The 17,784-nt window shown below is 44.8% G+C and overlaps 1 protein-coding gene across 2 annotated transcripts in view; it reads left to right on the top strand.

Annotated features, from left to right (window-relative positions):
• The first annotated feature begins 3,689 nt into the window (after positions 1-3,689).
• Ubp1 (upstream binding protein 1) overlaps positions 3,690-17,784 on the top strand; it is a 49,458-nt gene continuing 35,363 nt past the window's right edge. Inside the window, exons 1-2 of one of the 2 annotated variants that reach the window (XM_087905188.1) lie at positions 3,690-4,021; positions 15,568-15,719. In XM_087905188.1, the coding sequence (XP_087761314.1) occupies positions 3,909-4,021; positions 15,568-15,719 (265 nt within the window). In that variant the 5' untranslated portion in view covers positions 3,690-3,908. The remainder of the gene's footprint in view (positions 4,022-15,567; positions 15,720-17,784) is intronic. The other variant, XM_087905187.1, reaches the window with a different exon arrangement.

Here is a 17,784-nt window from a genome sequence, read left to right as displayed (position 1 = left end):
ATAATATAATTGATATATAAATATAAATGATATAATTATAATCTCAAAATAAAAGAATAAGCCAGATGTTGGTTTAAAAAATAGACAAGTGATAGAGGCAGAGATATATTCAATGTGACCCCATTAGGAAGAGGACCCAAATGACGTGTTCTAGTGAACCCAACCCACTCCATCTTCAAGGGCAATGGCAGAGGTTTAGGTATAATAGAGAACAAGAGCTATGTACATCTGATCAGTCCAGTCATGGTGTGCTCCCACACATCACTGACCTATCATTATCTCAACTCCAATCTCTCCTGGAAGACAGAGAGACAGACATGAATATTCTCTCTCTCTCCTCTCTCTCTCTTTCTCTCTCTCTTCCATGTTCTTCAGCAAAAAATATTTTCTAAGTATCTGTTGCACTGTCAGTCCAGTAGCTGTCTCTAAAGTTGAAATCAAGGTAGAATAACCAATGTTGTTTTCCCAGCTTTTGGGGTCGACAAGACTTGGTTCTGTGACTGCCTCCTTCTCTACCCCTTTCCCTAATCTTATAATGGCTACGCTTTTCACACAGCTTCCTACATTCTCAAGAGAGGCCTCTATAAGCATCCTCCACTCCTCTGCTCATAAGAACTGACTTACAGAAAAGTAATGTGTTTGAAGAGACAATACAGGTGCCGCCCTAGGAGGCCTAAGTCTCAGGTCCAGATTTTTAAAGGAGAGAGACAGTATTGTAGCAAAGACTCCATCTGGTCTGGGATTTCCCACGTCACAGCACCCACAGTGTCCTCTCAAAGCCCACAGACTCCTAATCCCCACCCCAAGGCAGATTTTTATTTTTGAGATGGACAAGAATAGCATTGAATATTTTTCTTTAAAAAGATTTAAAGATTTTGATTGTATGTGTACATGTGAGTGTGGCTGCCTATAGAGGTCAGAGGAGGGTGCTGGATCCTCTGGAGTTGAGTTACAGTTATGAACTCTACAGTGTGGGTACTGGGAACCTGATGGGAAACCTCCTTTAGCCAATGGAGTTTGAGAGGCTGAACCAGGTCAGGGCGTGGCTTTGGGTACCAAAAAGCCGCGATCTCGCCCAATTGTCCCTCTTTTTTTTTCACACGCCACACCTGGATGTTGGACTCCATTTCTGTTTCCTTGCTGTGATCCGTGTGCTCCCTTTTAATAATGAAAAACCTTAGTATACCCCGTTTAAAGCTAGTGTGGGATTATTTGATTCGCGTTCCCCCTCATCTGACACATTATGCTTCAGAAACCAAACTCAGGTTCTATGGGAGAGCAGCTTTTAACCATTGAGCCATTTCTCCAGCCATCCCCCCCACACATCCCCCCCCCTTTTTTTTCAGCCAGGTATGAACTTATTACTCAGTCTGTAGCCCAGGTTGTCCTCAAACTAACTGTGATTCTCCTCTGTGACCTCCCTAGTGTCACGATTACATGCATGAACCATCACTCCCTGCTTCCAAAGACAAATACTTGACAGAGAAAAGTCTCTCATTTTCCTTGGGTATGGTCTTGAATAAGTTGAATTTGTTCCACTAATTTCTGTCTCCTTATCTTCCTCTCCTTGTCAGTAGAGTTATGAGCTGAACTGACCTAAGAGTCACTGCTGTTTTGAGACAGGTCTCACGATGTAGCCTTGGCTGGCCTGGAACTCACTGTGTAGATCAGACTGGCCATGAACTCATAGAGATCCACCTGCCTCGGCCTCCTAAGTGTAGGAATGAAAAGCATGCACCACCACCCTCGGCCCTAACCTTAGATGTTGGCAACTGTTTTTTTTTAGATTGCGGAGGCTTTGCTTCTACCTATGTTTGAGTACTTCTTTAGTACACAGATAAGATTGGTTAAAGAGACAGAATAATAGTTTGCACAATTATACTCACCCCAAGAGTCAGAGAACTGCCCTTCCCCTTATTTTCCTCTGTATTCTCCAACAGTTAATAATAGACCTAGCTAATCCATGTTGCTGGACCCACATCCATCTGCTCACTACTCAAATCCAATACTTTGGAGCCAATATTTCGTGGAAAAGAAATAGTCATCCAAGGGTCAGCCCTGGTAAGTATGTGTTGGGGGGATTCTCCACAAATCTTCACAGTTATGGATAATCAGACACAGAAGACCTTTGGTAGGAAACACACAAGGAGGCACCTGGCAATGAGTAAGAGGCCTCCATGCTGAGTGTAGCCTTCATTTTTTGTTATGGTTATCTCCGTTTCTTCGTGTGCATGTTACCTGAGCCATGGCCTATTCTCTTTTTGTTGTTGTTTAATTTTTATTTTAATGTGCATTGATGTGAGAGTGTCATATCTTCTAGAACTGGAGTTACAGACAATTGTAAGTTGCCATGTGGGTACTGGGAATTGAACCCAGGTCCTCTGGAAGAATAGCCAGATAGCCAGTGATCTATCTTAACCGCTGAGCCATCTCTCCAGCACCGGCCTCCTGACTTCTAAAAACAAAACAAAACAAAACAAAACACACACACCCCAAAACAAAAACATTCGTTTTCTTCAAGTTAACCTTCACAGCAATTTACATGCTCTGTGTTATTGCACAAGACTATCTCAGGACTGGAGTGATGGTTCAGAGGTTAGGAGCACTGACTGCTCTTCCGGAGGTCCTGCGTTCAATTCCCAGCAACCACATGATGGCTCACACCCATCTATAATAAGATCTGGTGTCCAGAACATTACATACATAATAAATAAATTTTAAAAAAGACTATCTCAAAGTCACCAGATGTTCTGGGTTCTGTAGGTTTCAATTTTTTGTTTGTTTTGAGACAGGGGCTCGCTTAGTAGACCAAGCTGACCTAGTACTCAGATCAGCCTGCTTCTGCCTCCCAAGCACGGGGATTAAAGTTGCCTTTCCACCCTTCTCGAGTTGCGGAGGGGGGTGGTTTCGGGCAGCCTTTTAGGGAGGGCTGACTCATTTATTCTCTTGGCAAGCAAGATTTTCCACACAACAGATCTAATTTAATTCCTCAGCCGAGACGTCGCCGCTTTTCTCTGCAAGAGGAAGAAGAGAAGGCGAAATATTTCCCCGCAACGGCGGAAGTACGACCCGGAACCACTTCTCCCAGTGCGGACCAATCAGCGCTTTCTTATGGCAGCCGATTTAGTCCGGGAGTCCGGCCAAAGGGAAGAACATTTTGATTGGTGGCTCAGTCGGGTGCGCAGAGGCTCACGGGAGTCAAGTCCCGCCACTTCGCCGTGACTGCCCAGAAGACCTGTCAGTCCTCCGAGCCCCTCCTCTGGTCACGCCTTTTCCAGGCTCAGGCTCAGGCTCGCGCGGCTGCGAGGCGCGGGGCCGCGCGGGGCGGGCCTGGGAGGGGAGCGGCCGCGGGGGCGGGGCCGGGGCGGGGCCGGAGGAGGAGGCGGAAGCTGCTAGCGAGCTGGAGCCGGAGTTGCATCGAAGCTGCGTCCGGGCCGGCGGAGCGGCGGCGGCGGGGTTGGCCGGGGCGAAGGGTCGCTGGAGCCTGGGCGGGCGGGCAGAGGGCCGGGGGGTGGGGGTGGGGGCGCGGCCCGGGTGTGGGTGCCGGGCGTGCCGGAGGTGGGGGGGGAAGGTATGCGAGCCGGGGCAGCGGGGCGGGGCGGGCGGCGGCCGCGGGAGCAGCGCCGGGGGCGGGCGGCCGCATGAGGCGCGGGGCCGGCGGCCGCGGGAGGGCGGCGCGGCCGGCGGCCCGGTCGCTCCCGCTGCAGCTGCTGGCCGGCGCGCTGTGCCCTGACAGCTGGGCCTCGGCCTCTCTCGTTTCGGCCGCGTCCCGGGCCGCCGCTGGTGACCACTCGCCGCGCCGCCGGAGGCTTCACCCGCGCCCTCCCTCAGGACGCGCCCGCGGAGCTCGGGGGCCTTAGCCCCGGACCCGGAGGCCGCGCTGCGCGGGCCGGCGGCGAGGCCGGAAGATGGCCTGGGTGCTCAGGATGGACGAGGTGATCGAGTCCGGGCTGGTGCAAGACTTCGACTCCAGCCTGTCGGGCATCGGGCAGGAGCTGGGCGCCGGCGCCTACAGCATGAGGTAAGGGGCGCTGCTGCCTCCGCCTGCCGGGGCCTGCGCCGCGGGCTCGGGGTCCCGCCGCGTGCTTTCGCTGCCGACGAGCGGCTGGAGGAGACCCGGCGCACCAGCCTGGGGGAGAGGGGAAAGGGGCTTCCTCTCTAGTTGATTTACGAGTCTTTTTAGCTGCGATCGGCTGTACAAAAGGCAGCGCTTGGGACGGGGAAACGCGGCAGCCATTCTTGCTGGGGTGGCCTTGGCGTTTCAGGCACTAGCCGTTCTAAGAGGGAGTTACGTCGCGGGTGAAAGTAGCCCCGAGGGCTGGCGAGCGCGCTCTCTCGCCGTCTAGTCTCCTGATTATGTGGCAGCGAAGCTGGGCCCTCGACTCTCAGTTTCTTCCTTCTCAGAGTGACTCCCCTCAGGCTGTTAGCACTTGTCGAGGGCTTTAAGGTTGTGCCCCAAACAATAGTTTAGGCCCTGCTGCCTGCTCCAGCAGCTGTTCCAATTTGTATAATCGGGAGAAGCTGAAGCATGCAGAGAGGAGCAAAGTATGTCTACCCCTTATCCAGAAAGAGTGGAAGCCCTTTGTTTTGACATGGGAGTATGATTTGTGTAGGGTATGGTTTAGCCAGTGAAGGAAAAAACGGAGTGGTCTTTGAAAGTGATGTGAAGGAAGCGTAGCTGTTTTCAGCAAATGCCTGCTGTGTGCAGGGCAGGGCAGCTCAGCTACGCTGCCGCCCAGAGGAGGACGGGAACATTAATACCCCAGGAGAAATGACCTGGGTCGGAACTGGACTGGAGAAGTCCCGGCTCATCCCTGAAGTAGTCCGGGTTGGCTCTGCCCCACGCAGAGAGAACTCTCAGAACAGCGGGGAGGGTTCTTGGCCCTTGGAAAGCAGCGGAGGAAGGCGTGCTAAACTGAGAGCTAAGTCGCTCGCTCGCATCTGACCCTGATTTGGTCTCTGCTAATCTTGGCACCTCCTTTCTCTCCAGTTGTGTAACTTGAAGGCTTTAGATGAGGTGGACTGTTTTCTAGAACAGCTGTCTTGGTTGTTGAGGAAATTGAGCTACTGAAAGTCGCGGGCTCACCCCGCTGTAGAGGAGGCTTCCCTCTGGAAACCCTCCTCGAGTGAGTGCCCTTGTCCACTTGAGAGCTTATGAAAGGAACCCAGCTGCAAAGCTTGCTTTTTGGCAGTTTCTAGAGCTTGACTTTTTCCTAGGGTCTTCTGTGAACTGTACTAGTGTTTTTTTGTTTGTTTGTTTTGTTTTTGGTAATTCTGTTTAGAGTTATTTCTCTGAAAAAAAATTAATTTCTTAGTGATATCCTTCCCATGGCCTTACTCTTGAAATTATGCCGACGTCTTTGTGGTTCTCAGTAATAACACTACTCTTCGGGAAAACCTTTCCCTTCAGTGTCATTAAATCTAAAGTTTCCAGTGTCTCTGACAGTAATAGCAGTTTCTGAGGGGGTCTTGTTTATTTATTCACATTCAATTGGGTTCTGCGAAATCAGGAAGAGTTTACATCTTGTGCCTTCAAGACCTTTGGTTTAGAATGTTCTCATGTAAGACATTGTGAAATTGAGCAGAGAAGGAGAAAGTCTGAGGGACACTTGTTTTCCATAGGCCTCCCCGTGGTTTGCTTTCTTTCCCCATCTTCCCTGAATCTTGGAGCAGCCTGCTTGTTCTGCATAGGAATCTGATAGGAAGCAAGCCTTACCTTTCCGTTACTTGTTCACACCTGTTTAGCTCAAAAAGTAAGCCTCAGGTGGTGGCTCACGTTTGTAATTCCAGCACTTGGGATGTTGAGGCAGGAAGATCATCTGAGTTTGAGTTCTGCCTGGGTACATTCTCTCTCTCTCTCTCTCTCTCTCTCTCTCTCTCTCTCTCTCTCTCTCTCACACACACACACACACACACACACACACACACTCACTCACTCACTCACTCACTCACTCACACACCAGCATACACCCCACACAGCACACACACCCCACACATACACACATAGCTTAAGAAATATATCTGAATTTACTGGAAAACTCTTTGATAAAAATTTTGTTTGAGCTGCAGAGATGGCTCAGCATTTGCTGCCAAGCTTGTGAACATGCATTCTAGCCCTAGAATACACATGATAGAAGGAAAAAACAGATTTGTGAAAGTTTCCTTGTGCTCTTTTTTTTTAAAGTGTAAGTCATTTTTATTTTGTTCAAACTGTATTTGTGGATGTCTTAAATTCATTCTGTCTCTTAACTTCAGGGCTCTGGGAATTGAACCAAAGGCCTTGAATTTACTAGGTAAATTTCTTTTTTTCTTCAAATTTTTTTCTTTTTGAGACAAAATCTCACTATGAAGCTCACTATGTTCCCTAGGTTTGCTTTCAATAGACTCCTTAATGCTGGGATTATAGGAATAAGTCACTGTAACTAGTTTAGGCAAAGTATTAAAACTTTTTGTTTCTCCTCCACATTCATTCATTCATTCATTTTGGGAAATTCTCATTTATCCCAGAATGGCCTTGAACTGAGTAGCTATGGTATACTTTCTCTCTCTCTCTCTCTCTCTCTCTCTCTCTCTCTCTCTCTCTCTCTCTCTTTATTTCTTTCTTTCTCTTTCGAGACAGAGTTTCTCTGTGTAGCCCTGGCTGTCTTAGAATTCTCTTTGTAGACCAGGCTGGCCTCAAACTCACAGAGTTCAGACTGCCTCTGGGATTAAAGGAATGTGCCACCACATCTGATTGCAATTTTATTCTTTTCTTTTTTCTTTTTCCTTTTTTTAAATTTTTTTCCCTTCTTTTTGCAATTTTTTCTTAAAATGTGTTTTAGGGGATTGTTTCCACAGCTCTTGTGAACAGTAGCTGGAAAGAATTGGAGAATTGATCTTCAGATCTTAGATTTTGCTAGACAGTAGTGGCGCACACCTTTAATCCCAGCACACAGAAGGCAGAGACAGGCAGATCTCTATGAGTTTGAGACTAGCCTGGTCTACATAACGAGTTCCAGGACAGCCAGGGCTGATGTAGAAATAACTACTCAAAAGTTGAAGCCAGTCGTGATGGCACACACCTGAAGTCCTAGTATTGAGAAGTGGAGACAGGAGGATTGGTTGTTCAGGACCATCCTTGGCTACTTTTTAGTGAATTTAAAGCTATCCTGAGTTACATGAGACTGTCAATCAGAAAAAAAATGGGTGTTGGAGAGATGGCTTAGTGGTTAAGAGCACTGGCTGCTAATTCCAGAAGATCTAGGTTCAATTCCCAGTACCCACATGGCAACTTTACAACTGTCTATAAGTCCAGTTCCAGGGGATCCAACACCCTAACACAGATATGCAGTCAAACACTAATGCACATAAAATTAAACAAATTACTTTTTAAAGATTTATTTATTTATTATGTACACAATATTCTACCTGCATGTACACTGCAGGGCAGAAGCTAATTACGGATGGTTGTGAGCTACCATGTGGTTGCTAGGAATTGAACTCAGGACCTCTGGAAGAGCAACCAGTGCTCTTAACTGCTGAGCCATCTCTCCAGCCCTCAAATTATTTTTTTAAAAAGACAAAAATGTTTTTGTAAAATTCACCTAGAATGAATTCTAGATTTGCAGTTTTAGCTCTTTTTCAATGAGAACATTTGCAAAATTGTTTGCACATGTAATTTTTTCAGACATATGGGAATATTGAGATTATTTTAGTTGTGTTTAACTCATGATCCTAGCTGAGTCTTAACTTCATGCTACTTAGTAGTTAGTGACCTCTTACCCCTGCTCCTGCTCAACACCCCCACACTTTCCTAGATGACTTCCCAGCCTCAGAATGCTTCTTCTGTGTCTGTCTGGCTCCCTTACTTGGTATTGGGAGATCAAAGCACATCTGCACACATGCAAGACTTCTGGGTTGTCTTAGTGTGCTTGGGCATGGGTGATTGTCTTTCTCTTGGTTTGGTCACTTGGACTTCTTGAGACAGTGAACTGGAATTTGCTCAGCCTTTGTGTCTTCAGATGTTGCTCTCAGATGCTACTTCTATAAACTATGTGGTAATCTGCAGTCTTTACCAGGTGGGGTGCACGCCTTTAATTACAAGCACTCAGGAGACTGAGGCAGGCAGATCTCTGAGAGGCCAGCCTGATCTACATAGTAAGTTCCAGGATAGTCAGAGCTACATGGTGAGACCCTGTCTCAGTGTTCCCCCAACAAGAAGAAGAAGAAGCCTTTGCAGTCTTTTTTCTCTCTCCATTTCTACTTCCCCCTTTCTGCCGTCTTCTGGATAACTTCTTCCTCCCATTCCATTCCCCTAACTTTCCAGTCACAGTCAGAGCTGCTGTTCAACCACAGTTCTTAATTTGCCTCATCTTAATTTCCTGTTCTGGGAATTCTATGTGTTTGTTGTCCTTGAAAGTCTCTGTTCCCTGAATTTTATTTCTTCAAACTAGGTAAGCATGATTTCCAAATTTGGGTCTGATAATTCTAGTGTTTGAAGTCTAAATCATTTCTGTATCCAGTCAGGAAAATAGAAACTACTGAGTTGTTTCTGGTGGAGAGCTTAGTGAAACCTTCCACAGCAGAGGTGCTGAGAGGTCTGGGGAAGGGGGCTCTGGCACCCTTAGCTTCTCCTGGCTCGGCACCTTGCTCTCAGATGTTGACTACTTGTACATGCCTTTCCCTGCCCCACTTTGAAACTCCACAAGTGCTTCTCTTTGGCTCAAACTAACAAGATTCCAGTTAGCTAGAAGTCTCCTCTGAGGGTTGTGAGGGCTCTGTCCTCTGCAGCAGAGACAGAAGAGCTGGGTACTGCAAACAGCAGTCTGGGACTGGGTATTAAGCCATCTGTTGTTTTTGCTTTGGGTTTTTATTCCTAGAGTCTTGTTTGTCCTTCTGTGCTTGGTTATTTTTGAGTCTTGGCATTGTGGAATTACGTGGAACAATTTGATGCCTGTGGCTTTTCACTAACTTGTCAAACTCTGGGAAGCCTTCCTAACCTGGCTAGGGGCACCTTAAGTCCACATTTAGCTGTTTCCTGGATCATCTGGAGAAATGAATGTGGCAGGCATCCTTGCAGAAGCTTGTTCTACTTCATCCATGCTCTTGGAACTCTTTCCTGTCCAGTTCATTTGGGGGTAGGGGGGGTATTCTAGACCCATAATGTAGCCAAAATAATGACAGCTCTGTGATTCTATCTTCAAACTGGAAAGACATCTTTTGGTAAAAACTGTTTTGTATTCCAGGTTTGCTCTGTTTTTGAACTTTGCTTATATTCCAGCCTATTTCTGTACAAAATAATTCTCTCTCTCTCTCTCTCTCTCTCTCTCTCTCTCTCTCTCTCTCTCTATTGTTGTTGTTGTGTTTTGTTTTTTGAGACAGGGTTTCTCTGTAGCTTTAAAACCTGTCCTGGAACTTGCTCTCTAGATCAGGCAGGACTCTAAGAGCTCTGCCTGTCTCTGCCTAGATCTAAGTGCTGGAATTAAAGGTGTGTGCCACCACAGCCCAACTGATAGTTAGCTCATAAGTACTTGTTAGAAAGAAGAATGTATGTTGGGGTTTTGGGGCTGGAGATTTCGAAAGCTCAGCTCTTACTGCTTTTGCAGACAACAACCAAGGTTCAGTTCCCCCAGCACCTGCATTGTGACTTACAACCACCTACTGAGATTTAGAGGATCTAGTACTTTCTTCTGGCTTCCTTGGGCTCCTGCGTCCATGTGGGGCACATAAAATTCATGTATGTGCATATGTACATGTACATTAAATATTAATTTTTTTAAAAAAAGAATATATGAGCTTTTCTCTGTGCAGCCCTGGCTTCCCTGGACCAGGCTGTCCTCAAGCTTAAAATTTTACCTGTCTTTGCCACCCAAGTGCTGGAATTAGAGGTTTGCGCCACAACTTCCTGACTGTATATGTGATGTTATAGAGTGTGCGCCACGACTTCCTGACTATATATGTGATATTAGAGCCTTCCCTGCTTTGCTGGCCTGGAACTCTCAGTAGTCTTGGACTTGAACATGCGCTTCATGTGTTTGATTTCTTGTTTGAGTGGGGCAGAGCTGACATATAGACTGTTCTGTTAATTCAGGCCTCAATGTTGTTGTTTTCATCTTGGTTTTATTCTTGTCTTTTGAATTTTGAAAAATTTATTACATTTTATTATTGTGTGTGAGTGCACATCTACATATGCATTCCATACACACATGAAAGTCAAAGCACAGCTTGTTGGGGTTGGTTATGTGGGTCCTGGGGACTGAACTGGTCACCAGGCTTATGTGACAAGGGCCTTTCCTGGATGAGTCATTTAGCCAGCCCTTTGTCTTTTGAGTTCTTCAGAATTTCATCTCAAATATGCCTTCATTACTTACTTACTACTTCCTCATAAGAAGTCATCAAATTTTAACTTGTATTTGAAAAACTACCCTGTCACTATAGTTGTATTCAAAGCTATGAATGCGGATACAACACTCAGCACATGCTGGGTCCAGCCATCCTCCTGGAAAGCAGCATGCACTGCTAGATATTTAGGGAGCCTGACAGTTCTTCAAAAGGTCATTTTATCAAGTTTCTAGTGCTTATCTTTTCTTCTTCTCCCATCCCCTCCCCTTCCTTGATATACGGTTTTATACAGCTCAGGCCAAACTCAAACTCACTATGTAGTCACCAAGTCTGGCCTTGAATTTTTGATGCCTCTAGTGCTGGGGGTTACAGGTGTATAACCACCACACTCAGTATATTTCTTTATTTTGTAAGGCAGTCTCCTGTAGCCAAGCTGGTTTTCATTTCCACGTGTAACTAAGGATAACTTTGAACTCCTGACCCTGCCTCTGTAGGGATGGCAGGTATGCACACCGTGCCCAGCTTTGTTAAGGTTTTAAAGTCAAATTTTCAGTGCTAAATGTATAGATTGTCAGCTTTTCTTATCAAGAGTTTTATCTGGTTTTGTGCATTTTTGTGGCTATTCAGTAGATACATTGTAGGATTGAATCTGTTCTAGCATCCATGTATCTTCAATTAAAAAATGTTCCACTTGTGCCAGGCGGTGGTGGCCCACACCTTTAATCCCAGCACTTGGGAGGCAGAGGCAGAGTCAGGCAAATCTCTGAGTTCAAGGCCAGCCTGGTCTACAAGAGCGAGTTCCAGGACATTCAGGAATGTTTCACAGAGAAACCTTGTCTCAAAAACAAAACAAAAACAAAAAAAGTTCTACTTGTCAGTTTTAAAAGATGAAATTTACTTATTTTTGTTCAATTTAATAATTCTGTCCTGGGCCGAAGAGATGGCTCAGGGGTTAAGAGCTCTGGCTACTCTTTCAGAGAACCCAAGTTCCATTTCTAGAATTTACATGGTGGCTCACAACCACTTGTAACTCCAGTTTCAGAGTATCTGATGCCCTCTTCTGGCCTCTGTGGGCACCAGACATGCACACAGTACACAGCCATCATGCAAGCAGAACACCCATACATAAAAAATAAAAACAAATAAATTTAAAAAGAGTCTGTCTTTAATACTCAAAAGACTCTCCATTTGTAAGATTATAAAAATTACTGAGTATTAGCAGTTCTATATGACTTAACATAGGAAATCTTAAATTATTAAGTGTTTTATTGATTCAGCAAATATGACTCCTTTGTACTACATGACAATGAATAAACAATTTGGGTGTGATTCTGCTAGGGAGGGCACAAATTTACCAGATCTCTGTTTTAGCAAGAATAATGCAGGAGTGCTTGCAAGTCTCTTGTAATGTAGTCAAATGAAATAAACTGCTTGGACATCCTGTAGAAGAGCAGAGCCAGCAAATATCTCTGAAAAGGGCATGTTGAGAAGTTAGTTGGGAAGGTTTGGTGAGGGTGAGGAGCCCCGTGGGCTGGGCTTTGTGTGATTTTGTTAGGACCCTGGTTGAAAGCAAGCTGATGGAAGGTTTAGAGGAATAAAATGATCTAATTTCTAATGTTTTCTGTGTTGATTGGAACTTCGTCATCATTTTCTTTTTTTAATTTTATTTATTTATTTATGGTTTTGGTTTTTCGAGACAGGGTTTCCCTGTAGCTTTGTACCCTGTCCTGGAACTCACTCTGTAGCCCAGGCTGGCCTTGATTGAACTCACAGAGATTCGCGTGCTTCTGCCTTCTGGGTGCTGGGATTAAAGGTGTGTGCCACCACTGCCCAGCAATTTGAAAATATTTGTATTTAGTGTGTGTGTGTGTGTGTGTGTGTGTGTGTGTGTGTGTGTGTGTGTGTGAGAGAGAGAGAGAGAGAGAGAGAGAGAGTCTCACAGGAGTTATAAACAGCAATCAGCCACTGTGGATGCTGGGTAACAAACCCATGTTCTCCGCAAGAGCAAGAAGTACTCTTAACCACTAAGCATCTCTCCAGTCCCATCTTTTTCTTTTGGAATATATGGTTTTACTGCTGAGACCACCATCAAATTGGGGTGATCTTGCTTCAATGCTGGGGGTCACTAGCAGTCTCTGTTTTGCTCTCCCCTCATCTTTTACCAGGAATTGAACCCAGGGCCTTGTGTATGCTAGGCAGGTGTTCTACTACTGAGCCACAGTCTCCCCATTTGAGACAAAGTGTGATTATATACCCTGGCTGGCCTGGAGCTTGCTAGACTAGGCCTGCCTCATCCTCCAGAGTGCTAGGATCAAAAGTATGTGCCACCATGCCCAGCTCCCACATTTTATTTTTAATTAAGTCAAGTTTAAGAAAGATTTGTCATCTCAGGTCATCGTGGTACATATCTGCAATCCCAGCACTTGGGAGGTAGGGGCAGGAAAGTCAGTTCATGGTAATCACTATGTAGTGATTTTGAAGCTGGTCTGGGCTACATAAAAACCTGTGTCTGTAACAAACAAAAAAACAACCACAGCAGAGGCTGGAGAGTGTACCTGCTGCTCTCCAGACCTCTCAGGGATTCTTTTCCCACCACCATAGTACACATGCTGACTCTCAACTCCAATTCCAGGGGATATGATGCCCTCTTCTGGCTTCCATGGGCATTAAACATGCATGCCGTGCACATACATATGTACATATGGGCAAAAAAACCACTAATACAAATAAAATAAGTAAATATTTTTTGTTTTTTTGGTTTTTTTTTGAGACAGGTTCTCTCTGTGTAACAGCTCTGATTGTCCTGGAATTTGCTTCATAGACTAGACTGGCCTCACAAAGATCCACCTGCTTCTGCCTCCCAAGTGCTGGGATTAAAGGCGTGCACCATGACCACCCAGCAGAATAAGTAAATCTTAAAAGCAAATCCTCCCTGTTTTAATGGCGGGCGTGTGTTATAGCTGTTCAGGAAAGCTGTTTGGCCATGTGGTCTTGGACTTCGCTAAGGTGCATACTCAGAGCTGAGTCATCTACACGGAAGCACAAGCATGTTCCCAGCATGATTCATTGCTGGGACAGAGAAGCAGCCTCATGTCATCAGAACAGACTCAGAATGTGTTGTGTCGATATAATACAGTTGTACAAAAGAGATGTCGTGGTGCATGCTGAACCACAGTTAGACCAATAGGATGCTAAGTGCAGCAGGCCCTTCCCGGGAGACAGTAACTTACGGCACGATTTGCAATAACTGCCTAGAATCAGCAAGTTAGTAGAGACAGAATGAAGGCCAGTGGGAGTAGGAGTCAGTACAGTGAGTCACGGTTATTAGATATGGGCATCTATATCTATTCTGCCCCTCATTTGAGACAGGGTCTCATGTAGTTCAGGCTGACCTCAGACTGGCTCTGTGGTAAGACTGACCTTGAATTTCTGGGATTACAGGCAGGAGCCACCATGTTTGTGTGTTTCTGGGAATGGATCCCAGGGCTTCTTGCATGGTAGGCAAGCATTCCACCAATCAAGTTACAGTCCTAGCACCCCCACCCCTTTTTAAAGAAAATCTCACTGGCCTAGTGGTGGTGGTGTTGGTGGTGGCAGGATCTCTTGTGAGTTTGAGGCAAGCCCTGGTCTACAGAGGGAGTTCTAGGACAGCCAGGATTACACAGAGAAACCCTGGCTCAGAAAAAGAAAAGAAAATCTCACTGTATAATTCAGACTGGCCTCAAACTATTGACTCTTTTAAGAACTGAGATTACAATAATAAGAGATTTCTTTTTTTAAAAGATTCTTTTATTTATTATTCTGTCTGCATATATGCCTGCACAGCAGAAGAGGGCACCAGATCTCTTACAGATGATTGTGAGCCACCATGTGGTTGCTGGGAATTGAACTTGGGACTTCTGGAAGAATAGTCAGTTTTCTTAACCTCTGAGCCTTCTCTCTAACTCAATAGGAGATTTCTTTTTGAGGGGGAAAATGTTCTGGAATTGGGTACTGGTAATGGTTGCATGACTCTTATTAGTATATACCAAAAATAATCGAATCGTACACTGTTAAAAGATGACTATCACTACTCAGTGATGCTGCTAAACACAGACAGAGCCAACCAGCTGTGCCCACAAAGTGAACAGTCCCAGAAGACCCTGGACGCAGGTTACTCCTGGGAGAAAAGTAGCCAGTTTGCTGTTGAAGTCATTGTTTTGGACTAGACGAAAGGCTTTATGTTCTCAACTGTAGCAGGCCTGTTGGCTGCATTTGACTAAGCACCATTTTATTCAATGCTTCTTTGTGGTTCCATGATACTGTGGGACCTGTCTTTTGGCAGCAGTCTTAACTTCTGCTTTAAAAACAGGTAGTTGGGAACTCTGGATTTGCTTTTTTCCTTTTTAAATAAAGGTAATCTGGGGTTTAATTTTTTTATTTGATTAGGACAGGGTGTCATGTGGCCCAAGCTCTACCATCTGAGCTATATTTCTAGCCAGAGTTTACTGTTCTTTTTATTAATTTTGAGAGGGTCTCACTATGTAACTCTTGCAAGCCTGGAATTTGTTACATAAACCAGACTGGACTTGAACTCACAGAGACCCACCTGCCTTTGCCTCCTGGATCCTGGAAGTAAAGGCCTGTACCACCACACCTGGCAAGTTTACAGATTTTTAAAAGAAAAATTCCAGATGATTTTTGTTGTTTGTGGTGGTGTTGGGAATTAAGCCTAGGGCCCTTGTGCAGTTGGCAAGTATCCTCCACTGAGCTTCAACTGTTTCCTTAGAGTGTTCTTCATGTGTTCTCATTAGAAAAATGGGAGACTTATAATATCTTTTAGATAAAACAGATTAGCATTAATAGTGGTTTTATTCTACAAAACATTTCTTGTTCTTTTTTCCATTTTGGGATTGTGGTATGGTTTCAAGGCATGCACCACACCCTGGCTCTTACCTTACTTTTATTTTGGGGGGGGGTTGGTTTTTTCGAGGTGTAGTTCTCTATGTAACAGTCCTGGCTGTCCAGAATGGCCTTGAACTCACAGAGATCTCCGTCTCTTCCTCCCAAGTGCTGGGATTAAAGGCATGCACCACCTCCCTCCAGTTTATTTTACATTTTAGATGAAATAATTCATTGACTGCCTAGTTTATGCAAAGCTTTGGGTTCCATCTTGAACACTGAATGAATAGTAATGGCCCCTGAATTATGTTTATGTATGATATCTGAAACACAAAGAAAGGTCAGTTTTAATGTTTTGTTTTTCAGTGATGTGTTGGCCTTGCCCATTTTCAAGCAAGAAGATTCCAGCCTTTCCTTGGATGGTGAGGCCAAGCACCCCCCCTTTCAGTATGTGATGTGTGCTGCGACTTCACCAGCTGTGAAACTGCATGACGAGACTCTCACTTACTTGAACCAAGGTTAGTATGGTTTGTCATACAGCATGTAAAAATTTAAAAAAATCTTAAAGAATTGTTTTGGTATTGTAACTTACAGGACTGTTAATAAGTAAAAATTAGGTTCTGAAATTGTAAAGCTTAGCCTCATTTTCTGTGAGCCAACAGTGTTATACAGGAACAGCCCTTTCATGTACACCGTGGTTCTTTTTCTGCCACTAAGTGGAATTTTTTGTTTTTGTTTTTTGAGACAGGGTTTCTCTGTATAAATAGCCCTGGCTGTCATGGAACTCACTCTGTAGACCAGGCTGGCCTCTCACAGAGATCCGCCTGAGTATTTTTGTTTTTTGTTTTGTTTTGTTTTGTTTTTTACAGGGTTTCTCTGTTTTTTACAGTTCAAGGCTGGCCTTGAACTCTGAGAGGCACCTTCCCCTGCCTTCCAGGTGCTGGGATTAAAGGTGTGCTCCACCACTGCCTGGCCACCAAATGGAATCTTTACCTCATTAAACAATAGGTTTTAGGCTTTATATTTATGACTAATATCACAAAATGTAGACGGGAACTGGGCCTGGTGTCACTTGGGAGGCAGAGGTAGGCAGATCTCGAGTTTGATGCCACTCTGATCAAAGACCCTGTTTCCAAATTTAAAAAAAAGAGTGGAAGAATAGCTTATAACTTCCCTTGTTAGGGAGTTTAGAATCATGAGGCTCTTAATCTTACTAATCCTTCCTATCTGTTGTATGTATGGTCTCCTTACTTTGCTTTTAATACTTACTTTGCTTTTAATACTTACTTGGGGTTCAGTTATTGGAAATTTAACTTTCAAATAATTTTACTTAGTAATTTGTTGGGACATGAAATTTTCAAAAGAACAGCATGAAGGCAAGGATGTTCATTTTAATCTTATTTTATTCTGTTAGTTGATTGTGGTGTTTGGGATGGAACCCTGAGATTTGTTTAGGCACTGAGGAAAAACATGATTATTTCTTGACTATTTTAGTAAGAGGTACTTTGTTTGTTGTTGGAGTGCTTGAGATCCAGCCTAAAGCTGTAGGTGTAAGACAAGTTCTACACTCTACAGCCCGTGCCCACCTAGAACAGGACCTTGCTCCATGGGAAAGTTCTGAATGCATCGGGAAGAGTCCTGACCAGTACTTGACTTACATAAAAGGGAATGGTTTCAGAGTTGCAGGGAGATTGAGAGTGAGGCACATTTGGGGCAGAACCCAAGAACTTTGCTTTTCTCTTTCTCATGCCCTCCTTGTCTTCCCTTCCCTCCTCTCCTCTTTTCCCTTTTGAGACAAGATCTCTGACTGGCCTGGAACTCAGAGAGTCTACCTGCCGCCAAGTACTGAGATTAGAGGTGTGTGCTACTACACTACCAGGAACTTGTATTCCTGGTAAATTGAGGTGAAGCTGCTACTAGCTTGGGGACCACAGGTGCCCCTCTCTTTTGAGACAGGGTTTCACTGTATATTCCTTGGAACTTACTGTGTAGACCTGGCTGGCATTGAACTCACAGAGCTCTGCTTGCCTCTGCCTCAGTTGCTGGGATTAAAACTGTGCCACCATGCCCCTCACAGTTCACTATTTTTTTTTTTAAACTTTAAATATTTGGGGAAATAAGTGGACTTTCCCTGACTCCTGTTTATCTGACTTTCTATTTCTGCATTGCTGGGGATCAAATGCTGGCTTCATGCATGCAGGGCAGGTGTTCCACTGCTGAGCTCCCCATTACCACCTGTTGAAGTATAGCATTCAGAGGAGAGTTAGCAGGTATTCAGGAGCTAATGCTGTGATGGGTTATTTACTGGTAGCTCCCCTTAGGCTCATGCTCACCTGCCTTTTGGAGCTATTCCTTAGGCCTGCACAATTGGGTAATGAGAAGAAAACAAAAGAAAGAGGAAACTTTAGGTAACTTAGGTAGCAGAAATTGGAACAAGAATTCTTAGCTGGGTGGGAGAGGGTGTGTTTTCAAACTATTGGAGTACAGAGTTTAAAAACTACAACTTTGTGTTTGGCCAGGTATGTCTGAGTAGCTGTCTATAAGAAGAGTTAGGTCCCTGATTTTGACCTTGGAGTAGATACT

The sequence above is a fragment of the Myodes glareolus genome, chromosome 4, assembly GCF_982192425.1.
Source record: "Myodes glareolus chromosome 4, mMyoGla1.1, whole genome shotgun sequence".
Lineage (NCBI taxonomy): Eukaryota > Metazoa > Chordata > Mammalia > Rodentia > Cricetidae > Myodes > Myodes glareolus.
The sequence above is the reverse complement of the archived record's forward strand: the minus strand, read 5'-3'. Positions and strand labels throughout refer to the sequence as shown.